Source organism: Lichenostomus cassidix, chromosome 14 (assembly GCF_008360975.1).
Source record: "Lichenostomus cassidix isolate B80296 chromosome 14, HeHo_3.0, whole genome shotgun sequence".
Taxonomy (NCBI): Eukaryota; Metazoa; Chordata; class Aves; order Passeriformes; family Meliphagidae; genus Lichenostomus; species Lichenostomus cassidix.
The window spans coordinates 4,526,054-4,551,230 of NC_139495.1; the positions used below are offsets into that span (position 1 = coordinate 4,526,054).

Sequence of the window (25,177 nt, forward strand, 5' to 3'; positions counted from 1 at the left end):
AGAACCTCTTGGGTAAGTATAAACCATCGGGGAGAAGATGGAAATTAATAGAAGAACTGTAGGATGTATAGGAATTGTTTAAGCAGGGATAGATTCAGTATTGTTGAAAGGAAAATGCAAGGATAAGTAGAATTCCTCAAAGATTAGCCTTAGGATCTGCTTTATTTAGTATTTCTATTAATGGTTTTGGTGCAAAAATTTGGTGTGTGCTGATAAAACTTGGCTAATGATGCCAAGTTCAGAGGATTCATAAATACACAAAAGCTGGATATGCAGAACTGAGTGACCCTAAGGATTAGAGTGCAGAAATGGGACAAAATTCAATTAAACAAAGCACAATGCTCCATGGAATTGGGAGCTGAATGCAAAGTTCTTTTGGAAAATGTAGCACATGCAGTGGAAAGGACCAGAAGGGCTGTGTGCTTCTCACAATGGCTGTTCATTCTCACACAGAGGATGCACCAGGAGAAAAATTGCCAGGGAGGTGAAAGTGTGCAAGTGCCTCTGTAGGTGGCCTGGGAGATGCTTCTTGGAGTTCTGGTCCCCCAGTGTGGGGGAAGATAGTGGGGGATGCAGAAAGGGGCTGCTGGAAGGAGCCTGGGAGCCCACTGGGTGTTCAGTGGAACAGCTTCTGGCAGAGTCTGGTGGGAGATGTGATTGCTGCCAGGAAATTCATGGATAGAAGGGAGGAGAAGGAAGGGGGATCCATACTGGTAGGAAAAAGAATGAGCTATCCTCAAGACTTGCATTGGCATTTAAATCAAATTGCTGTAACCCTGCCATGATCGCAGTTAGAAGGATGTTATAACTTTAGAAAGACTAAAATTCTGAGTGCAGCTTCCAGTGGAGTCAAAAGCATCCAGATCACTGCTCCATAGGGTTATGGAAGAAATGACTTGAGTTCATAATAGGACTAGACAGGACCTAAACTGGAAGGTCCTTTTCAGTCCCATTTCCATGTGAATGTGCTAATCTGTAAACAAGGGGATGGACTCAAGAATAGCAAGAGGGGACAGTCCATTTTAGTTTGGAATTGCAGGCTCTATTTAATACCAGGGTTCTGAAAACTGGAGGTATTTATTTAATACCAGGGTTCTGAAAACTGGAGGTGGGAAAGGGGGAGTGGAGTTAATGAGTAAAAGCAGACCATGTCCATCTTTCTGCCCAGGCAGAACAAAACCTGTGGACAGGGACTTGAAGCGTGAGAGCAGCTGACCTTTGCTCATATTGGAAAATAAGCAGTTTGCTGAAAAATGCACTGGACTATTAAGAAGAGCTTATCTGTCAGTGCTGATAAGACCAAAATATGATTTGTATCGTCTGAGAAGCTTTTCTGAGTGTGTTTGGTGCAGGTTATCTCGATGGTGTTTTGAGAATGACTCACTCCTGGTTAGTGCTTAACCTCATCAGTGCCTGGAGCACGGATTTCTGCTCCTGATGGTAGCTGGGAAGAAGCTGCTTTAATCATCTGTCTTTGGTTTATTGTCAGTGCAGTGAGGAGTTCTGTGCTGGATCAGCCAGGAAAGGTCTAATTTTGAGTTTTTATTGTACCTAACAGCCAGCATAGCAACATCAATATGGGGCAGGCAGAAATTGGAAATGTATGAACATTAGTGCTTCAGTTTTTCAGCATTGTTAAAATGCTCCTGTTCTGACAAACTTGCTTACATGCCCTGTGATGATATTATGTAAGCTTTGTCCTGAAGCTCCAATCTTTCCTCCCTCAGGACTGCTTTCCCAATGAATATTTTTGATGAAAAGTTATCTTTACCTGGGCTCTCTTTCCTCACAAGCTGCTTTATTAAAGGGAATATTCTTGTAAATATACCTTTGTCTATGCATTGCTTGGAGAGAGAAAAATTCATGTGTCTTGTAGTAGCAAAAGCACAGTACAACATTTTCAAACATTTCTTAAAGGGCACAGTGAACTTGAAATGTTGGTGAGTTAAAAGATTAATGTGATAAGTGCCTCAAGGTTCTCTTGAACCAGCTGTGATTATGTAAGTGTTGTTTGTTATTTTAAAATAACTCATAGCATGGAAATTAGCATGGTGGATTGGATTATTTACTCATCCATTTCTGGTCAGTGTCAGTGGTATCTTGGGCTAGATAGAAAATTCCAGAGTAACATGCAAGACCAGAAGCAGTTTCTTTTTTTTTTTTTTAGAATGAAAGTTTGTTGACTTTCGTCAGTATGAATTTTACATAAGCATAAAGGTTTTTAGCTGGTGCTCTCCATCCCTTTTAAAAAGTAAAAATTTTGAGCTATTATGTATTATGTCCATAGAATACATAGAAAAATGTTTTGCTTTCAGCTATAATCTTTCTTATTTGAAACAATATTTAACAAAGTTGTAAGGTATTAGAGAGCAGTGAGCTTCCTAAATTGTTGCTGTTCATATAAATGATGCCTTTTCCTGTTTGAGACAAAATGCAAAGTGTTTTTTGTCTTAACCTACAAAACCCACAGCCTGAATTGAGCTGCCTGAACGAGAGCAAACATTGCACCAGGCTGGCAAGAGCACTGGAGTTGGGATAACTGGAAATATTCCCATTTTGGAAGCAAAGATGGGAGGTACTGGGGGCTGAGTGGTCTCTGTGTTTAGAGAACACCCAGAATCAGTGTCTGGAGGTTCTTTTCAAAGTGCTGACCTGCATATCTGAAATAAGAGCTCAGGGTTCCTGCTTTCAAATGCAGGTCTCAGTGGGGTTAGAACAGCTTGTAGGAAGTGGAGCCAGGCCTGCTCAGCAGAAAGGAGATAAAATCTGCCAACTAACCCCCTTAGCCAAGGCAGTTAAAAGGTGAAGGTGCATGGAACATGCTTTCCCTCCCTGCCACTGATGTCATATTCTCAGAGTGCATTGGCAAAGCTTATTTCTTTCAATAAATGTTCTGCACATATTTTGGTCATCACCTGGCAGCGAAATGTTTTTTTCTAATGAAGTTATGTCCTGCAGAATGGCATTCTTGTAAGAGGATGATACATTTAAAACAGTGTGGTAGAAATATCTGCAGTGAAGCTTCCCTCAACTTTTGTTGCCTCTTGCTGTAAGCAGGAGCAGATCTGTCAGAGAGCCTAGCCTTCCACTGTAGGTAGTTTGGGCTTTTCTAGAAATGTATTGATGGAGATTTTGAGCATCTCTTCTCTGCTTTTTAGTGCCACTTGGACTCAGTCCTTACTCGCTCCCTTTCTCTGCATTATTCTGAACTCTCTTGTCAGCAGAGCTAACAATTGCTGTGTCTCTGCAGGGAGTAATGGGCAACTATTGCAAGAACCATTTTCTGGCACAAGTTGTTCTTGTTGTAATTGCTTTTGAATTCTTATTACTTGTTTAAACTGTCTCCCAGAGATACTCTGATATGAACAGTGCAGTAAAAGGGAAGATAAATCTTTTGAGGAGGAAGAAATATGAAATTCTGGATTTTGTTGAGTTGTTCCCTGCTGACCAAGTTGATTTATTTTCTGTTTTAATGAAACAATCATCCTCCTGCTCTGATACACATCAAGCTCTTTGGTGATGGCTTGAAATCCTGCTAACTTTTCTAAGGAGGACAGAAATGAGGTGTCTGGCTTTGACTGAGAATAAGTTCAGTATCTGCATCCTGAGTTAGAGAAGTCAGCTGTTCATCCAGTTAACTGGGACAGCTTTTGGGAATACTTCACAGCTCTGCTCTTGGCTCCATTAGAAGATGATGCTTCAACCTAGTTAGGAGTTTTTTGTAGTCAGCTTTGCTACTCTGTTTGCAAATGGCATTTGACTCGGTGCTCTTTGTACTCCCAGAGATAAGGCTTTGTGGCTTCAGGTGGTTTTCTGCAAATGTAGCAGCCAAGGTTGATGGCATCAAGCCTATTTTGTGACAAGCCTTTCATTTAGGCCTGATGGTTTCCAGTGTGACTTTGGCAAAGACATCACCTGCCTTCTGGAGAGCTGGCCCACTTGTCAAGGTCACACCTCACCTTTTGGCTCACCTGTCTGCAAGTAGCTGGCAAGGGGAAATGCAATTGGCACTTTGTAATAACTGATATATTTGCAAGGCTGGTGGAGAGGAAGATTGAAAAAATGCTCTGTATTTTTTTTTTTTCCTAGTTGAGTAGGCACAGGTCTTGGAAATGCATGTGCTCCTGCCTGGATGGCTTATGACAGCTGCTAAAGATAAATGGGCTGTTTCTCAATGTTGTTTGATTGTAGTTAGATAATTAAAATAGCTTTTTCTCTTCCAGAAATATCTGTCTGGTTTTGGTGTTCTGTTCTTTTCAGTGATGGTGTGTCCAGGTCAGCAGATTTTCACAGAATTGTAGAATACCAGGTTGGAAAGGACCTCGGGGGTCAGCCTTTCCTGACAAAAGCCTGGTCTGGACAAGATGGCCCAGCACTGAGTCCAGCTGAACCTTAAAAGTGTCCAGTGTTGGGGGGAAATTTAGGTAAACCCTTAACCAATATACAGCATGAAAATCTAAACCAGAATGTCTGACTCTACAGCAAAGTTGAGTGTTTACCAGAAGTGACTTTCATAGTCTGGTACCCATGTGATGTTAATAATTGAGTGTAATAATAGTTAATTGTAACATCTGATATACAGTGTTAAAAGAACTGCATTTTTGTGTGTAAGGTTTTAAGGGCTACAAAATAAGTATTTGGTCCTTCGAATTCAAGCGTCAGAAAAACAGTTACCAAAGTTTTAGCATCTGTATCAGTCTGTGACTTTTGTCAGGGAGAATGGGATACTTTTGGTATTAAGTTGGGGTTCAGTTCTATGGTGGGACTAAATCATTATATGGAATGTGATGGAATCATCTGGCAAGAATCTTGCTGACAGCCTCAAATTTGTACGTGGGTTTTTGTAGTTTAAGGGAGCTGTCTCTCACTAGGTTGTTTCTTATAATTTTCTGTGCTTAGTAATTTGGAATTGTTAGGTTGGTATATGCTGTCCCCTGCATTTTCCCCCCTTGCTGTGCTAGGGGAGTGTGGGGACTCAGCTGAAACAAGAAGGAAATGACTACCTTCTCCTCCTCCATGCTCTGCTGTGTTTGTCAGAGGCTGCTCGAGGGCTCAGGTTGTCCTGCTGTTGTGGAGGAGCTGCAGTTCTCTTCTGTGGGAACAATAAGCTTTGTATCTGTTTGTACAGTAATGAACTGCTTTTGTTTCCTTCAGGAACCTGCTCTGCTGTCTGGAGCGTTTCCATTTACAGACAACCCTTGCCAAATTAATTTTATTTAATTATCTCCCAGGGCTAAGCTTGAATACATTTTGTGTTAAATTCACCGTTTCTCCCTCTTCTGAACGAAATGGACTTAATATCCTTGTTAAAATCTGATTAAAACTAAAATTGAGTTTTTTGAAGTCTGATTATCCCATGAAATGGAATTTTTAAACCTAATTATGAATGGATTTGCATACATTCTTAGAGCCATTGAAAAGAAAGTTGAAATAAATTTATTAATGAAATATTCCTCTGCTGTCTCTCTGGGCCATGGCGATTGCTGGAGAGTGAGGGAGACGGAAGGCAGGCGAGAATGAAAACTCTCCCTCCTTTGAAATATACCCTCTCCCCTCCCAATTAATTCCAGAGCTGTTTTGACCCTGTCTCATTTTTATTCCTCTCTGCCACACAGCCCAATTTAGGTAATTGACAGCCTTTCAGAGGGTAACTACACAGTTGAGCTGGTTTCATGTATTTAAAGCTTTTGTGCTTTCTGAAGGGAGGATGTAGTGGGCAACTTTTGTTTCCACTATTATGTTCTTTCTCTCTTTCCAGAGGTAGCCCTGACACCTAATCAATAGGCATCTCTCGTTCCTCCTTTCTGAGGAGCTGTATATTGGAGCATTTATTTTAAACCTGTTAAAAAATTGATAGTTTTACAGACAGTGGTGAATGTGCACATGGAAATTGGGGTTGTTTATGTAGTTCCCTGGGTTTGCAGCAAAAAGTTTCCTTGTAGGATATATTTGAATCTCTCAGTACAGTAATTGTGCCCATCCCTTCAGGATTTTGCAAGTCCTCTCTGGGAAAAGGTGTGTCAGAGAAGGATGTGTTTGCCTGTGTGACTTGGTGCACAGGGCAGCCTGGTGCAGAGAGGTGTTGGTTGCTCCTACTTGTTGAACCTTTCTGTGTGTTTCTCACACTGATTGAAGAATTCATTTCCTTCTGTGAAAAGTACAGATTAAAGATGTGACTCTTACTTTTTCGCCAGTCATCCTCTTACAAGGCTCACGAAAAGCTCTTTGCATGTTTAAGCATTAGCTACAGAGAATTTTAACAGTGTCTTCTCTCTGTCATGTGCTGCGTGCAGTTTTTTTCCTGTTAAAAAATATAGTAAATGTGGTAGAAAAAAGATATTTTGGCAGTTCAGAAATCCTACTCTTGATACATGACTCTGCAAAGAGTAAATGCTCAGCATGTGGCCAAGTGTTCTGCAAGCATTTGCATTTGCAAAGTTGCTTTCAAGTACGGAGGGACTTGTTTTCCATATGCCTTTGTGCTTTCATTTTAATTCTGCCTTTGCACAGGTTTAGTACTAAACGTACTGGTGGTATCAAGATCTACAAGAAATGTGGATTTCTGGCACTGTTTCTTTGGGATGCTTTTGAAGGAGGGAGTTTTATGAGAGAAGCTGGTGGCTCAGCAGAGGAAGGAGAGATGAGCTGAGATTGGAAAATACTTTTACCTGGCATGTGCTCAGGTTATAAATCAGAATGGCTGAAGTAAATTAAACATTTTCTTGGTAACAGGAAAACTTGAGAATTCAGAGAAGCTTTGGACTGAGGTAGCTCTGTACCAGGGACTTAAAATTATTTTTTGGTTTAAGGGCTGCAGCTTTCATTTGTGCTCTCTGAAACTGTTGTCCAAAGACAGGTTTAGCATGTGAGGTATATAATACTTACTGTATAAACAGGACTCCCATCTACACTTAGGTTATGCTTTGCAGTATCTTCCCAATCAAGCTCCAGTGAAATCTGAGGAGTTGGGAATATCTGATGCACCTTTTCCTCAGTTGTGGAGCTGTTGTACAAAGCTGCAGTCACACCAGCAGCGAGAAGAATCTGGAAGCTGAAGATCCTGGAGGACCCAGGAGAAAATCTCCAGGAGAGCAGATGTTTTGAAGACTTTGGAAAGGCTGTTCAATTCTTTTATTCTTGTCTGATTGATTCTGTAGCATCCATTCACTAAAAAAGGAAAAGTAACTGGTTGTGGATAGTCCTGTATCGTATAGCATGATGAAACAACATCTTGAAGGTAAATGTGAATAAAAGGAAGGATGTGAAAGTGATGTGAAAAAGGGGTGTTTGTTTCTTTTAGCAGAGAGCGTAGGAGCTTTCTCTTCTGTGGATACCTTTCAAATTTTGACAGTGTTTATCATCTAATCTTATTAGTGCCTCCCCCAGTAGCTTCAGGCATTGAAAGTGTTCAGAGCTTGATGATAGCAGTGAGCCAAGATGATGTCCAAGTGCTTGTGACACCAGTGAAGTCCTTACCTGAATCCCAATCCCAAGAACTCCAGCAGACACAGGGAAGCCATAATTGCTTTTGGCTGCTCTGAACTCTGTGCTGGGTACAGGTAGCTGAGCTGGCTGTGGGTTTTTGAGAACAAACTGGCAAAAGGAGAAGAGTAATTGTTGAAAATCCACTGTTTACATCTGTAATGCAATTACACTTGAGCAGTTCCACTTTCTGTGAACAAGTCTTAAAGTCTGCTTCTATCTCCTTCTGCCATGAATTATTCATTCCTTATGGGTGAGGGTGATTGGGGTTTGGCTTTCACAGGCAGGTTTATTATGCCCGCTTAGCTGCAACTGCTTTGGCATGCTCCAAGCCTCAGTTATTTCCCCAGAACTTGTCCTTAGCATTCATTGTTCTTGATGTTGAAACTTTTGGAGTATGTAATTCAGCTCTGATTTTGGGAGTGAGAGTCTGTGGGGATGGACAGAGTTGGTTTCTTCCTTTTGATTTTTTTGCACAAACATAGGAAGAGCTTTTTATTTAAATCTGTGCTAATTGCTAAGTCTGAGGGTAACTTGTATTATCACCATGTGTCAAAGAACTTGGATGTGAAACACTTCGTTTGTGGCGCTTGGGAGCTTTGGATGTTAAGGAAATAAAGCAGAATTTCAAAATGAGAGGGGATTGATGTGCTCTGCTCTTCAGGGAGAATGTTTCTGAGGGCTGGTGAGACTGGGATATAACATAGGGGTGCCACCACCTCTGCAATGACAGTGACACTCTGGGTTCTTCTGTTCTGACAACTTGTGCCATCTGTACTGGGACTGCTGCACTCAGGTCTTGCTGTGTCTCATGTCAGTAGATGCCTAGAGCTGATGTGCTAATGGGCTCCCATAAAACTTTCTATTTTAAATACTATTTGTCCTTCACTTTGAATATTAAATTTTTAGAAACTTTCAAAAAAAAAAAAGTATGAGAGAGAATTACTGCATTTGTTTAAAGTTCTGAAAGCTTTTTTTAGCTAAACAGTTCAAAGAGCGCATCTCACTAATCAGAGGAATATTTTTGCGTCCCCGGGGTGGTCACAGTGTTTTAATTGGAACTCAGGCTTCTTTGAAGTCCTTTTTAATCCTCCCTGAGCTGGGGGAGAGGGTTTGAAGACAGCGCTGTAAATCTGAAATTTCTTGGGTTTATTTACATGCGTCTGGGGCCGTGTGTAATTCGTTTTCCTGGATGCAGACGTGGACAGCTGAGTGGGAAATGTGCTTCCTTGAGTGGGGAGGCTTGAGACAGAGGTTGGGGTTCTGCACAGTGAGCTCATGTGCTCCTGCATTTGTTAAAACCTGGAATTTAGCAACAGGCTCTGAATGGGAAATGAACTCGGTGGGAAACGATGTGGTAGCTAAACATGAGGCTAAGCAAAAAGCTAGGATTTAAACTCATGTTTTAGGATTAACTGATTAGTATGGCTTGCAAAAATGGTGTTGCATACTGATACTTGACTGTTTCACCAGTTAGGAAACAAAAGATTTGGGAGACAGTGCTTATGATTGATGGCTTTAATCATCTATTGAATCAGTGTTGGGTTTCGTTTTCTTACATTGGAGTTGAATTAGAGATTTTTGGGTGTCCCTAATCATATTGTTTAGGCTTTGTGTCTCAGTTGCTAAAATCCAGGCCTTGCTTGGGTTTGGTTTCTAGGGATATCTAGTCCTACCTTAGATGTATTATGCACTTTATGTAACTACCCCAAACAGAGCCTCAGTGGCAGCTGATGCCTTTTGTGCCATCTCAATACAAATGCCCTGGTAGGAACCTGTGGCTGCTGACAGAACAAGCATTTTCCTTAGGCATTGTCTAATTTTGTTGTTCTGCTATTGATTTTCATGATAAATATAATTATTTATCAGCTGTGTTTTCTGTGCTTCAGTAAGGCTTTTAACCTCTCACATTTGCTGAAACTTGGATGTTTTATGTTCTGATTCTGGCAGAGGTGAAACGTCTGTTGTGAGAAGGTTTGAAATAATATTTTACTGAATTTGGGTAGTTTTTAATTAATCAAAGCAACAGGCTTAACCTCAATTTTCTGTCTGAAGGAATAACTTAGAATTCCAGCTGAACACACAAGCAGTATGCTTTTCATTCTTTCTAAAATTGTTACCATAAATTTACCTGTGACTGTTATTGGATTGATATTAAAAAAAACAGTTAAAATAACGTTTACTGTAGCTTCAAGTTGCAGTTTAAAGTGGCCATTCCTGCCATGAGATTGAAAAGGTATGTGATTGTAATCAGAAGTAAATAAGAATAATTTATGGGATGTCAAATCACTTTATATAAAAAGTAGTTGAAAATATGGGCTAGACTCTCCCAAGGACCTGTCTCCAGCCATTAATAGCATTTCCTCTTGCTCAAGGTTAGGGGGTTTGTGTTACTGCTGGCTAATATTTTCAGCTGATAAGAGTCTGAATAAACAATGGGATCAATAAACATGTTGAAAACAATACAAGGACTTAGGTAAATTAATATTCTGCAAGGATTATCTCAGACAGGTGTCAGGAGAACAAGACCATCAATTCAGTGTAATCTGTAAAATAGTCAAATGTACATAAATTGTCAGTAGCCAGCCTTGGCTGCAGCAGGAGCTCTCCTGTCAGACAGGAGCCCTGGCTATCTGGAAAAATGATGTCTCTGTGCTGGTAATTTCCATGGGGATAGGAGTTATGCCAGAAGGGCATGTTGGATACATGCAAATTATATTTGTTTTTAGGTTTTGGAGGATTTTTGTGTCTTGTCCCTGTGTCCCAGTCCTCCTTCCTTGAGAAGAAGCTGATGATGTCTATTTCTAGGCTGGTCAAGTGTCTTCACATGCCTTGAGAGTGACCTTGCAGAATGGAACCAGCAGAGGTTTGGTAAAATTATGTCTGTTTATTTGCAGAGATATTCTTGCTTAATTTGAAAGATAAGGAGGTTTTTTTTTCTAATTCTGATCCTTCTGTTGTAACCAGCCATCCCTGCTGGCCCTCAGCTTGGTGAGGAGCAAATCTCTGAATGAGCTTTTATTCACTGACATGGAAGTTACAGAAGCTTCTGCAAGTTTCATTTATCGCCTTTGATTTTTAGCTGTCAGCATTCTTTCCCAGTTTTGTGTAATCCCAGTAATTGGCCTGGAATGGTTTTCAGGGTTTCTAATGACCCTCTGTTGAATGATATCTCTGTGAAAGATATGACATCTGTCTGGAGTTTGTTTCCAATGAGCATATCTTTGTGTTTCAGTCTGGTTTTCAGATATTAATTTTTTGTTTATTACTATTTGCAACTATCCAAATGACTTGAAAATCTAAGGATTCTAACCTACAGGGTTAGAATATATAATTGGTATTCTGCTGTGTTTCTTTTATTTGGATTAGCTTGATTTGCCCCCATCCTCCTCATGAAGTCTCTTCGCTCCCCTGTTCACACACTCCTCTCTGCCCAGCCTCAGAATGCCAAAATACTTGTTCCAACTCCACTGACAAATAGAAACTATAGGAAAACAACCCTACTTTATGACTTGACTACTACCTAAAAGAAGTTTTTATTCATTTTATGGCATTATTTTTCCCCTTTAGCTGTTGCTTTTTTCTCAAATTAAGTTCATGATTAGAAAAACGACTTAAAGTAGGTTTTGCTACTGCTGCAGTAAAATGAAACATTACATTATTAAGTGTGTTTACATTTTTGCTTGAAGTCTTAAGGGCAGTAGGTACAAAATTGTGTGCCACAATAATTTCCTTTCAACATCGTCATTAATAAATAATTACATTCACTAAATTGCGAATTGAGAAAATACATTTGCTTCTCTAATTGTAAAGATTGTGCTGATATCTGTGTTAGCAAGAGAGCAGTAGCAGCCATTTTTAAAATCCCTTTTGATCATTTCCAACTTCACTACCTCTGTGCTACTGCTGGTGAATACCTGAAAGGTGCTTTAGAAGTTTGTGTAGTTTTTTTCTTTTTTCTTCAGTGTCTAATCTGTTGGGTTAAGACCTTAAGAACTCTTTATTTTCTTGTATAGGAGAAACGTAGGACAAAGAGCTTTGTGGATGCACTCCATGTGTCTTGAGTTATATGTTAGATGCCTTATTGCTGCCTGGTTTCATGGTTCCATTTTATGGAGGTCTGTTGATGACTCTGTGAAGTTTGTTTTTGTTTCACCATGATCTCTCAAAGCTTTAAATCATATGTCATGTGATTAAGCATGCAATGGTAAACCTAAAAGCTGAGTATTTTCATCTTCCAGATCAGCAGGTTTGGTAGTGGTGTGTGTAAATTCCCTCTGCTTGAGGTCTCTGAAAGCCTTTCACTTGTGAGGTTCCATTCCAAACTTAGAAAATTGCTGTGGTTTGTTCTGTGCTTGCTCTTAGAGCAGTGGTAGGGATGAGAGAGAAGTTTGGACTGTTGAAATGTCTGCCCAGTGATTAATTTTTTTCCCAAAGTAAGATTAATTTTATCTTGTTGAGCCCTTATCTATATCTTTAAAGTAGAACTGAAACTTGAATGATGAGTTGTTATGATGCCATATCGTTAACTTTGGGAGGAAAAAAGCTTTCTTCATTAAAACCCAAAGAAGTCTATTAACTGGAATCTAAGATAGGTTTCTTCCCTTTTTTTTTTCTCGCCTCTTCAAATTATAGCTTGATTGGCTTAATTGCTAATTTTGCAATTGCTTGAAAAGAGACGTATCAATTGTCTTTAGAATTGTCGAGACACTTATAAACACAATGTTTTCTTACAAATAAGTTGTTCTTCTGCTTCAAGTGGTTAATGGGGACATTTGCTTTGGTAAAAAGCAATTGGATTTGTTGATTCTATCTGTGTACAAATAAGAGTTCTCTAAATGAAGGGAACCTCAGAGGCTGAGATTGCTTATTGCTTTCACTTACACTTCAGATTTCCTCCATTTACTTTGTACATAAAATATTAAGCAGCCACTTTGTTGGAGAAACAGTCTCAGGTATACCTTAGTTCTGTGGGTTTGGCAGCTCTTAGCACGTTCATTTGAATGAATAAAGGTTCTTTAAAACATTTTAATCAAAGTGCTACAAAGCACTGTGTCCTAATTGCCTGGAAACATTGAAAATTTGTTTTTGTGACTAACGTGTGTAGGAGATTCCAGACAATGTGAATTAGTTAATGTAGTCAGGAATAGAAAGGGAGAATGTAGACCTGGAGTTATGAGCAAGCAGGGGGAACTACCTGGACTGGAGCTTGAAGGGGCTTTCCTGCAGGAGAGGTGCTGTTGTGGAAGTTAACTCTCAGAACTTCAGGTCTGGACACCCGATTTTAATAGCAATATTTTCCTGTAGTGTGGTGAAGAGCAGGTAGGGAATGTTCCCAGGGAGGTGATGCATATTTTGTGGAGAAAGGGATATGAAGCAATTTATAGCTTTCTCATTAAAAATCTGAAGTTAAAATGACCAAATTAAACTTAGGGACTCTGTGCTGTATCCTGGGATGTCTGTATGAGCTGTTGTGATTATTGTTTTTGTTGACCTTTCTTGAAGGGTGAGTCCTTCCAGGAACTGAGCTGCTTTTGGACTTGGTGAAGCTTCAGAAATAGACAGGAGTCCTTATAAGTCTGTAAGGAATCCTTGTTAGTCCAGTAAACCAGAGATAGATGAGTTAAAGCAGTTGAGGAGATTAAACAGACAAAGAGGATGTTTGAGACTCACTTCAAACATACAGGAAAAGATTGTTGCAGGCATTCCATGGCCTCCCTAATCATACAGAAATATTTAAAACTACTAAACTGCCTTTCCAGAAATCTTCTCTTGTTGTCATGTTATTGTTCTGTGTTTGTTCTTCAGATGCTGTTGTTTTCCTGCCTAGGGAGAAGATTAAATTATTTTTATAAAAGTGGAAAAGGTTCTTCTTGGGGAGAGGAGATTCAGAATCTTCTTATGTTTCTTTATATATAATACAAAAAAAGATAAGGAACAAAATAAATATTTTATACTTCCAGGAGATTACCTTAAAAAAAAAACAAAACAAAGCAAAACTGGCAAAAAGACCTGGAAATTGTTTTTCTTAGAAGAGAATTAAGGAGATGTGGCCTCCCTTTCTGTGACTTACTCTCTCAACAAACACTTTAATAAGGACGTCTGTCTCTGGTCTTTGTCAGTTAATTATGTTAAAGTGTAAGACTGAAAATACTGTGCCAAAAATCTGGTAATGTTCCATTTCAATTTAATGTGACTTAGTTGAGACAACCAAATCTGTCATTGTATATTTATACTGAGCTAAATCTGTAGAGAGAATGTTAATTGAGCAGAGTTCCAAAAATAAGTAATTCTGAGTAATTTAGTATTGTAAATGTGATATTAGTTTGGTAGTTTGAATCAAATTTAATTACACAAAAAGCAGTGAAGAACTCAGTCCTCCAAACATAGTCAACAAAGTGCCTACTTCTCTCTTTAGTTTTACTTTTGTCTTGCACTTCCATGCTTAAAATTTAATGTCTGATCTCTAGCTACAATCAAAACTCTTCCTTTGCTGTGCATTTTGAAACATTTTATAGAAGCAATAAGAAGCTGACATTCTGATAAATTATAAATTAAAAATATTTTTCTTTAACATTTTCGTACACTTAGTCTTGGTTTAACTTTGACAGTTAATTCTCAGTGTGTAACTGTCATAGTTTATACTGAAATGGTAATGGATTCTTAACTAAGAACAGAGCTTTCCTCCAAATCCTGGGAAAGTCAGTTGTGTGCATTTAAAAAAAAAAAAAAGGCATACAAAATAGCATAAGCCATTTTCCTTAAAAGTTTAAAATGTGTGGCAGTGGGCACTAAAAGTCATTGTGTGACTTGGTTGGACATTACATTAAGTTAATTTTTCGGTTCATTTGAACTGTTTTATGTTTTTATCATTCTTAAATTGCTCCTTTTCAAATAATCTGTGCTTCAAAGGAAGGCAATGAGCTTTGGTTACCAGCAGTTCTGTCCCTCTCCTGCCTTACTGTGCTGTAAACTGCTGGACTAATTTGCTTATCTAGGGCAAAAGAAAACCTTGTCCAAATTAGGCTTAAATTCAACTGCTTGTTTTTATGAATTTTGCTGAAGGAAAGGGAGTCTCAGGAGGGGAAGGTGGGACAGAGGAAGAACATTCTAGCTTTTGGCTCCTTGTGCCTTAGCCAGGAGAAGGGAACTGAAGGCAGTGATTTCATTTGCACCTGCATTTTGCAAGCCTCTTTTTCACTTGTTCGTGTGAACTTCATGATTACAAAGCACACAAATCTCTTTTGATAACACACTGCCCTGAATTGGACCGTTCTGCGCTCCTTTACAGGTTTTTGCACGTCTGGTGCACACAAGGTGTGGGGTTTTTGGTGATTCCATGGGGAAGGAAGCTGCCTGCAGCTTTGCAGAGCAGAAATAATGGCAGTGCTCGGCTTTTCAGTGAGGGAGTTCTGGCTCTGTTTGGGTGAGGACAGGGTTTCAAACTTCCCTCAACGAGCCATGGTGATTCCAGTAGTGTCAGAAAGCTTTGTTGTCATAAAGATCCTCTTAAAGCAGATTCCTTGGCTTTCCAGTACTGGCTTTGACATCAGCTGTTCCATAGGGAATGGACAGAGCTTAGCAAAAATTACAGACATCAGCCAAGGCTCTCAAGGCCAGAACATGTTACTGTGTGTTGGGATGCTGACAGATTTCTCTCTTTACATGGCATTGTTTTCAGAAACTCGTGCAATGAGAGGGCTGGTTACAGCTGGTTGGTGTTTGCAGTGCTTTGGGACTTGACCAATTCTCTTCAAATTGAAAGCCCTGATTTAATTTTATTGTGCGTGCAGTGCTGCTCCTCTACTTGGATCTGTGGAAATTTGGCTTTTGCCAAACTGCTGATGATCAGAGTAGGGTGCAGACTTGGAAACAGGTTTTGAAACCTCTCAATACGGGTATTTGACAGCAGAGTTCATAAAAAGGTGTCTTTGGCTCTGATCACCTGACAAGATTTAGTATTACAGAAAGTGAACTTTTCTTTACAGGGGATTAATACCCATGGGCTTGTTTTCTGTTACATATCTGTGCTGCTCCACTTATAAAGAAATAAAATAATAGAAGGTATCTAATGCCAATAAAACATTGTCCAGAGCTAAGTGTAAAGCTAAAGCTGCCAATTGCTGGAACTGAGATTGGAAGCTGATTGTTGGTTTGAATGGCTGAACAGATGAGGATGATTGTTTTTTATTGGAAATCGGTCAGGAGCTATCATTACTAGAAATCTGTGGCGTTTATAGTCCTCTCTCATTTTACTATTGGATTAATTTCAGTTCCTAATCTCAGTCCTAATAGAATATGGTATGACTATCTGAAAAAATTGAGAAAAAAATCAAGGCATATGTACTTTTTTAATATTAAAAAAAAAAAGAATCTATGAAATTATTTCCTTGATGCAGGACCAAACACTAGTGTTTGAGGGCTGGCACTCAACATAGCCAGAGAGCTGCCTGTGCTAACTAACCTTCTGATAAATCTGCTATATTTTGGTGATTTATTAGAGGCTTAGAACTGCATTTTTCAGAGCCTTGTTGACTTGGCATTACATTGTACAAAGATTGTTCCTGTGGAAATTGGTGTGTCTGCTTACAGCTGCTTTTTGCCAGACAGACTGAGTGTGCCCAGTCCATTTCTGTAGTGTTTTCTCTGCTGCCCAGCCATTATTAGCCCTCAGCAAAGAGCTGGTGAACTGCTCAAGTTAAGGATCCCTTCAGGCTTAGCTCAGACTTTGAAATGTTGTTTAATGCTGCAACACATTTGAAAATCCAGCTGCATGTTGGCTTAAAATTGGCTGGTCTCTGCTACCAGAATTTTATTTTCAGATATTTTAACCAAGCCATCTCCATGTCGTGACTTGGTTTCTTCTCATAATTTCCTTGGCTAGTGAGTATCCTGTCCTTTCCTGACTGATTTCTTTGCTGCAATATGTGTCTCTGCAGCCTGATGGGAGAACACTTCCATCTGTTTTATCATATATTGCCTTTTAAGGCTTGGATGTAGCACAAGTGGTATTAGAGGCCTCAAAATTTTCTGCTGAGGGAGGATACAGGTTTGCAATTCTGGAAGTGAAACGAAGGAATCTTTCAGCTGGGATTGCCAAAATTGTATCCTGTCTGCACCAACTCACTGTTTAACTAATTTTCACTCGACTGGAAGTGACAGATGATTAAAGAGAAAAAGTGATGCCTTTTTTTGATGCGAGTAGTTGGCTGAAAAATCTTTTCATCAGAGAAAAGGCTTCTTTAGTCCTAGATTCAGTCAGAATCCAATGATCAAGCTAGAGGCACTTCTCCCTGTTCAGTTTTTGGAGTGGCAGCAGCCTCATTCCAGTGCAGTATTTCAATACTTTAGAATCTGACCAGGCCTAGTTTCATCTGCCAGCAGCAGTGGAACCTTGACTTGCTTTTTGGGGGACATGATAGATTGTGTTTGTACAGATTTCACTGCTGCAAAACTGACCTCCCCCTTGCTCCCTGTGAAAAGCCCTTTCAAGGTCTGGGTCACTCTTCTCATTTGTGCATCTTGCTGGAGCACAAGATGGATGTACCCAGTCCATACAGAGATCCCTTTCCATCTTCCTTCTCTTTGGGAAGTGTGATAGATATTCTTCTATTTTAGCATGGGAAAAACCTTTCTTATGGCTCAAGATAAATTTTGATTTTTGTGACTTTAAGAGAGGCCTCTGAAAGAACAGTTTCCTCCTGCAGAGACTGTTGATGTGGTCTCTGGAACTGCCAGACTGGGGTTATCTTGATCCCATTCCATTACCTTTGAGCATTTATCATTGGATTTGATGAAAAAATAAACCTATTTCTGACAACTGCAGGGTTGTTGCTAGCAGGTCTGTAGAAATCTCTGATCTCTTTGACAAGAAAAGGTTATCAGTGACATCTGAAGTGTTACCAGAGCTGAGGGATTTGGATTTTTTTTTCTCCTGTGGCTCTGGAGTCACGGTGTGTGTGAAGGACTCTGAATTCAGCACACTGGGAACTCTGTGGGAACACTGCTTTGAGTCACCTATGATACACCTGAGCCTCTACACTCTCAGGGTGTTCAGCAGTAGCCAGAGCTGTTGAATTGTACAGTCTGTATTTACATTTATTTCCTTCTTTTTTTAACCCTCTTACTATTGATCCTGTGCTCATGCTGTGATGGCTTTGATGGCTTTAGATTTTACGTGAGCTGGCCAGGCTGCAGCTCTGTGTTCTTAGGGACTGCAACAGGTTTGGCCCCAGGAAATAGCCTTGGCTGCTTTTGGGGAGACCTTTTATGGTTATGTAAGGAATATAGACTTTCAACCAGTGATTTGTTAAAAGTTTTTATTTTGTTTTAATTGTGTAGGACACCTGATGATCTCTCGAGGCAAATTGTGGCCCTGCAGCAACGGGAGCTTGTGCTGAAAGAGCAGAACTCCAGCTTCATGAACAGGTGAGTGACTCCAGGAGAGGATGCTGCTGGCAAGACTCTGCTGTATTAAAGCACAGAGAAAGGAAATGAGGGCTGCAAACTGAGAGGCCAGCTCTTTATATTTCCTTGGAAAACCTTAGCTGTTCCATGGAGCCTTCTGTGCTGCCTTGTATTCTTTCTCATGTTGATAAAGGGCTTTTTGCTCACTGAAATCCTTCCAGCAAGAAAAAGATGAAGAACTGTGGGCGATGCAGTGAAGAGTTAATCAAGCTTTATGTTATGAGCTACAGTGTTTGCAAGGGGAAGGGAGTTGCTTTCCCAGAGCATTTCATCTGGAAAGGGAATGTCACAAAGCAGAATGTGCCAAGTTCCCATCTGGTTATGGGAAAGGCAGCAGGGGCTCTGAAGGCTGTGGTTTGACTGCTAAAAGGACCAGGTTGTAGAGATGGTGGAGGGAAAAGGATGTTTGCAGTTTTGGTGGCAAAGTGCTGGAAGGCTTTGAGAGGAGCAGTCTGTTTATGGAGTGAGATGAGTGTTTGAAACATGAGGGAGTTTAAACCATTGCCCTCCTGTGGGAGTGAATATGTAGTGGGGAAATGAATTTGCCAGAGCTAAACTCTCCAGACTGCATTGGTTCCACAGCCTTTCTAAAACGGTTCCATAGCTTGCCAGAAAGTGCTTCTCACCCTCAGTGCACATATCCTTGCTTCCCTCGCTGTTTAATTCCTCAAATTAGGAATTAAACCTCTGTCCTTGTTAAAAGAAATACCTGTCTTTCAGAAAGGCTCTGGACTGTTTGCATTGTAGGGTTGTAGCTGCCTTGTCTAAGCAACAGGAGTGTGAAGAATTTCAGCCTTTGGTGTAAAAATGCTGAATGTAAAGCAGTGAAATGGTGTGTGATTGAGCACTGGGTGAACACACTTAGCTGGACGTGGGCAGCATTTCCTGATGTCTCCCGAGCCAGGAGCTGCATTTTGGTTCAAGAGATTTTGGGCTCTACCTTCCTAATGATGGGCAGGAGTCAAGCCGGGTGTTAAAAGCTTTGGTTGTGCTGCTGCTGTTAATGAAACTGTTTAGTCACTTGTAAAATGGTTAGCTAAGTGTAAATTCTCAGGACTGAGCCAGCCAAATTGTTTGGTGGTTTTTGCTGTGAAGTTTACAGGGGAAAAAAAACCACCCCTCACCAATATAAAAAAGACATTACATATAGTAAAAATAAACCAAGGAAAGCCTCAAACCCACAACTGATTAAATGATCAAATAAAAGAATGATGGTAGTGTTTGAGTTACTGATTTGGGTGGTTGTTTTTTTTTTTTAGGCTGCTTTTCCCAGCCTCTCAGAGAAGTATTTTTTCTAAATTTATTAATGGCCAAAGGGGAATCATCTGTTGAAAAAGCAGCTTTTTGGTAGTGTCTGTTCATCTAGATATAATTGTGCCAATTTAGTTTAAAAATAAAAGCATGATTAAAATTACTTCTTGATTTCAAGTTAAATGGGCTGTAAAGCTGCTCAAATTAAAATTCTGACATTTTCCTGATGCAATGCTGTGTGTCATTTCTGAAACTGATAGTTTTGACTCTCTTCTATTGCATACCTTATTCTGCCTTAAAAAGAAGGCAATAAGATAAATTTTTAAAAACCTTTCATTACAGGTGATTTGAAAATTCCCAGCAGAACATTTTGATTTTTTAGAAGTAAAATGTTGTTAAGGAAGCAAACCTAATTTTCTCCTTTCCATAAATCTTTTCCAGATTTAGCTGATGGTCTTCTCTTTTATTTGTTTAATAATTGTATTCAGGATTGTCCGTGTATTACAGGAACTTAATATGTGATATTGCCTCCCTCTAGTGATGGAGCCCAGCACTTATTCAGCTTTCTATTGTTTTTTTTTCCAGCCACAGGTTCTTTTGCCCTTAGTTGAAATACATTCTTTGGTGCTGATAGTGCAGTGTTTGGTTTATAAAGTCAGTGGTTATGTGTGTACAGAGCAATGTGCTGTACAAAACCCACAAAATTTGTATCTACCCTAAGAACTTCTAAGTTTTCTCCATTAAAATTAATGAGTTGGCAGATGCTTAAGAAAACATCATCAGAAGTTGGCATCTGAATTTATTTTTATGGCAGTGAAGGAGAGAATCAGATAGTTCTCTCTCACCTGTTGCTGCAGTACAGAATTGTGTTTAGTGGAAGAGATTTGAGTGTCATGTTCAAGAGGATTATATGGCCCTGTTCCCTAAATGGCAGATATTGGGTCTTTGTGCAGTGGATGTGTGTGTTCATCAGCAAGCTTTTAAACACAGGCAGGAGAGTGCCTGGAAGGTGGGGGGTTTTTGCAAGCTGATTATTCTCTCTCTGTCTTTACACTGCAATCATCTTGGCTTTTATTCCCACTGATGCTATCTTTCCCACACTCTCCAGTGAATGGGGTAGACACTTGCCAGCTGCTATTTCTGCTTCCAGTGTCCTGTGGTTGATCTAGAATGGAGTTATGGCTGATAAACACGCTGGAAAAAAACTTTTCAAATGGCTCTACTAAACAGAGAAAATTCATGTTATCTCATTCTTCCATTCTTGACCTGCTTTCCCTTTATCACTGCACATCTTTTAGAGCCAGTCTTTGTGTAATTAAAAAGGCAATAGAGATGATCCCACCACAAAGAGGCGACATCATTACAAACCCACCTTGGCAGTGGTATTTCCCTGTGTGGGGATCTGCACTGCAATCTGTGTTTTGTGTAGCCTGTGCAATTGCCAGTGTCTCCAGGCCTCCCAGAGATCAAATGATGATGCATATCCTATTTGCTCCATCACTCACATTGGATGCTTTTAGACACAGAGCCACAGGACTGAATTTCCCGAGCAGTAGGTTTAAATCAATTTCTTTTATCAGTGATTGTTTATGTGTTTGAGCTGTGTAGACTCCCTGGGAGTTTGCTATTTTTGCTAAGGGGAGAAAACCTTCCCGTGGTGCCAGCATGGGGCAAGAGGAGAGGGTCACTTTAGCACTGAACACAATGAGCAGCAACTCACTTCTCTTGGCAACTTCAGGATGGCTGAGTAATGTAGCTGAAAGTGCCATTAATCGTGCGTGATGGGCTCTCAGTGCTGCTTTGGAGTGTGTTGCTAGAAGTCATATAAATAGAGTAAATTATACTTGCAGCAGCAGCAGCAGCAGGAAGTGTCGTGGAGCTTTTTAACTGCAGAGCAAAAATAACAATCCAGAGGTTCAAAAGCTCAAAAGAAGATTGCTCAGGGCCACTTTGATGGCAAGAAGTGTACCTGCTCTGCTGTTTAGGAAAAGGTGATGAAAGGAAGGTGTTTAATTAGTGGGTCAGTTTAACTCTGCAGCCACTATTAGTTAAAGCTCATTTTTTCATTTTTCCCCCGACTGTGACTGCTCTAGGTGTGATACACTGAAATGTGTTTGTGATTGTAGTTTGGAATATGGAAAGTCAGCCAAGTGGTTCATAAGCTTTTGTCTTATGGAGAAATGATGTAGCAGTTACACTATTTTTTTTAAGTGTGAAAAGCTGTATATTTATTGTGCCTGCTTTCTATCTGCATGTTGGAGTCTCTAGAGAGATTCTCTAAAACAATCCTGGCAAAGTATTCTAGAATTTGAAATGTTGTCCTATGAGATGGCTCACATGAAAAAATGATGCTGCTTTATGGCTCGAGTTTGCTGCACTTCTGAAAGACAGACCATGAAAATGGTTACTTGTGGTCCCTCCCATTTCTACTTTTGCTCTTGTGGTCTGAGCGCAATATTGACTTTGGACCTTGAGATGTTTTGTGGAAAGTCAAATACAAGGAAACACATAGGTGAAGTTGGCTCTGGGCAGGATGAAGGACACAAAGGAAGAGCAGTAAATCCTTGGTTCTGGTGTTGAGATCCCAGAGTTGATGGCTTATTCCCATCACCTCATGTCAGAAACCCAGCCATGTGTTTTGACATATTGTTTCATATGGGAAAAGGGACACAGAGAACGTGTTTGAAAAAGGATTTTCCCACTGCAAGTGCTCACGGAGTTCTGTTAAGAGACATGGTTGTTTACCACCTTTATTCATATAAATCATGTGTGTTGTTGCTTAAAATGAAATAAAACCCCAAACCATTAAAGGCCAGGGAATGTCGACTGCGAACTGAACAGAAAATGCTTCTGAGTTGGGCAGCAGGGATTTTTTTCAATATAAAAAAAAATGAATGAGTGATGATAAGCCCAGAACTGTCCATCTTCATAAGTGCTGTTAGCTCAGAAGTGTTGTAAATCTATTGCCCAACCTCTCTTTTCCTTGGATGTCCCAATGAGTGTCAGTCACAAAAACAAATAGAGCCTGTCAGACTCCTTCCCCTAATCTTCTGGAAAGTTGGACAGAAGTTTAATTACAGTGAAGTGTCTTTTATCTGACAGAGAGAGAAGTGCTAGCTTTTTAATAGGCTTTATGAGTTATTTTGTGATCAAAAGAAGCACTTAATGTCTAATATAGGACTAGGGAGGGATTTTTTTTCTTCCTTTGTTCATCTATATGGCACATTGCACCTTGATTTATATGTGGAGATGTCTGTGTACCTAATACCAGGCAAATGTTTATTCACAGTGCTTCAGGGCAATATTAACTGCTGGCAGGTTCTGCATTCATTTTACAGAGTGAGATGATGATGAAATGACTGTAGGTTCTGCTTTTTCTTTTCTCCAAAATGGATCTTTCCTGCACTTCCATACCAGAAGGTACTCCATAGTGTCTCATTAAGTGACCAATCTACATATTCATATAGTAAGCTTCTAGAGCAACATCTGGTTATTCAAGACTCTAATTAGGTAGATAAAAAGCTTTTCTGGTTTTTTTTTTCTATCATATAGTTCGCAGAAAATAGGAAGGCAAAAAATAATTTAACCAAGACGTTGACTTATGCTTCCAATTTGAAAAACATGGGATTTTGCCCAGACCTTTGCTTTTCATGATTGTGCCATTTTTAGTCTGATTTCCTGAGGAAGTGAGGCTTATTACTGTGCTTTGTGTGTGTATGTAGATGAGATTTGTCTGTGCCTACTCTACACTTATGAACTTGCAAGTTGTGTTCTATCAAGCTTGGCAGATGGTAGAGGTCTCAAAAATAATGAATTCCAGCAAGTTTAAGGAAGTCAGATCTCCATCTCCAGGAGGGACATCCTGAGGTCATGTCAGGGATCAGAGCCCTGCAAGAAATCAGAGCCTTGGGAATATCCCATTGTCAGGAAGGCTCCTTTGGGATCAGGCAGCCTTGAGCTCTCAGGGAGCTCTGTTCTGACACCCTGGCAGCACCAAATTCCATCATTTTGGCCATACCATGCTTTCCAAAGGCTTGTGGCATTTGAGAGTACCACGGTAATGCTGGCATCATTTTCATGCTTTTCATCTTTCATATCATTTTGGTATGAGAAAAAGAAGCCTACTGGGGTCAGCAGTCACCTTTGGAGAGAAACATCCATGGGAAACCAGGCAACTTTGGTTCTGGAGCTCCTGGAACTAGTCTCTGTTCAAAAAGAAAATATGTAGAAAAAGCCTGAAAAAGCAGCCTAGAGAGCATAGACAAAGCTGTAGTGATACCATCTTCTCAGCCTGGAGCTCTGTAGAGACTGCAGAGTGCAAAACCAGTACAAATATTAGTACTTGGTTTCTTACCTTTTATTTGACTGTGCTTCTGGGAGAGCATTCAAGAATAATCTGTGAGAGCACTCTGTTCAATGCCCTGATCACTTCTAATGTTTTAAAACAAATTGTAGAAGCTACTTAACTCTGTTCTTAATAGTTCTTCTTGCTCCAGGGTCGTGATTGACCCTGGGTGTTCTACCAACACCCCTGATGTCAGTGCTGGGATGAACGATAGCTTTCATTTGTTAGTGCTCATCTGGAGATGCTGACTCAGCATTCCCTTGGTAGCAGTGGGCATTATTGACCAGAAAAATGTGTAAAAATAACCAGTTCATTTGACAGGAAGCACAGGCTGTTCTTGGTACCATGAAGTGCAGCAGACACAGTGTTTGGACATGGAGCTGCACTGTAAAAGTTGGGGAAGGAGAAATCTGCCTTGCATCTCTCCTGTGCATGACTCACATCTACACTATAAATCTTTCACTTCTGCGAGGTTACAATTCCTAAAAATTCGAGATGAAATAGATGTATCTTAATACTAGTCCAGAGTTCTCAGAAACCAGGATGAATATTTAGAATTATTGAAGTAATTAGAAGTCAAAACTTATTATCTATTTTCATTATTCTTATTTCCTTCTTAGCAGAGGGATGCTATGATCAAATTAATGATTTACAGGAGGCTGAAGGGCAAAGGAAGAGTGCCCCACGTCCATGTTATATTTGTGATATGAATACAAAGGGAGGAATTGTAATCTCAGCTGTGCAGTAGGCAGCAGTACAGAAATATTCCACTTTGAAACCAGTAGTATTATGTAAAACCATATATTCAGCCTGCTGCCAAGCTTTGTATAGAGCTCTGGGAATTGTAGTGCTTTAAGATTTCCAGTTCTTAGGGATTTGTCTTTTATTACCTCTGCAACATGGCAACATGCCTTGAAAAATGTGATGTGAGTTGGAGAGTAGGGCCTGTCAGTTTGGTGATATCTTTGGAATCAGTGTTGAAGTCACCAGGGTGGTTCCATGGATGAGGTAGAGGAAAGGACCCCAAGAAGTCTGGATTTATTTTCTGGAGTGTTTTCCTGGGTGCTGAGTCACTTTATACAGCGACATGAGTTCCCCTGGTTGTCACCTCATGAATGAAACCAAACATCTCTGCTCACATCCCTGCCTGCTCTGCACCTCACTATTTTTAAGGCAAATAAAACACATTAAGTCCTATCTACCCATACCTGTTAAATTTTTTTTGTTCCTTTCTCCCCCAAATACATATCTGTTTCTTCCTATATAGTATCTTAAAATGATAGTACTGACCATGGCTCCTGGACTGTGTGTTTTTTGAGAAGACATCAACAGTCAAACAAGGCTGTGTTTAACAGTTTTATCTCTTAATCTGTAATGCTAGAATTGCAATATAGCTTTCCTGAGCAGTCATGGGAAGCCAGAGGAAGATTGGTGGCAGAATGCAGAATGAATTTTCTGTCTTTTTACACTCATTTACCTGAACACCTACTGTAGTTGCTGTAATAACAGCAGTTTCAAAGACTATGGATTTTTCCAAAGTACTTTAGGGTATTGTTGATACTGTTTATTTTGAGCAGATTGATGAAGACAGTCAGAATACACTGAGACATTTTACCAAGGTAAATATGAATT

At 39.9% G+C, this 25,177-nt stretch overlaps 1 protein-coding gene across 5 annotated transcripts in view; it reads left to right on the forward strand.

Moving 5' to 3' along the window:
- MAD1L1 (mitotic arrest deficient 1 like 1) overlaps positions 1 to 25,177 on the forward strand; it is a 340,910-nt gene that overhangs the window by 17,753 nt on the left and 297,980 nt on the right. For all 5 annotated transcript variants that reach the window (XM_085074561.1, XM_085074563.1, XM_085074564.1 and 2 more), the window contains exon 10: positions 17,824 to 17,910. In XM_085074561.1, the coding sequence (XP_084930687.1) occupies positions 17,824 to 17,910 (87 nt within the window). The remainder of the gene's footprint in view (positions 1 to 17,823; positions 17,911 to 25,177) is intronic.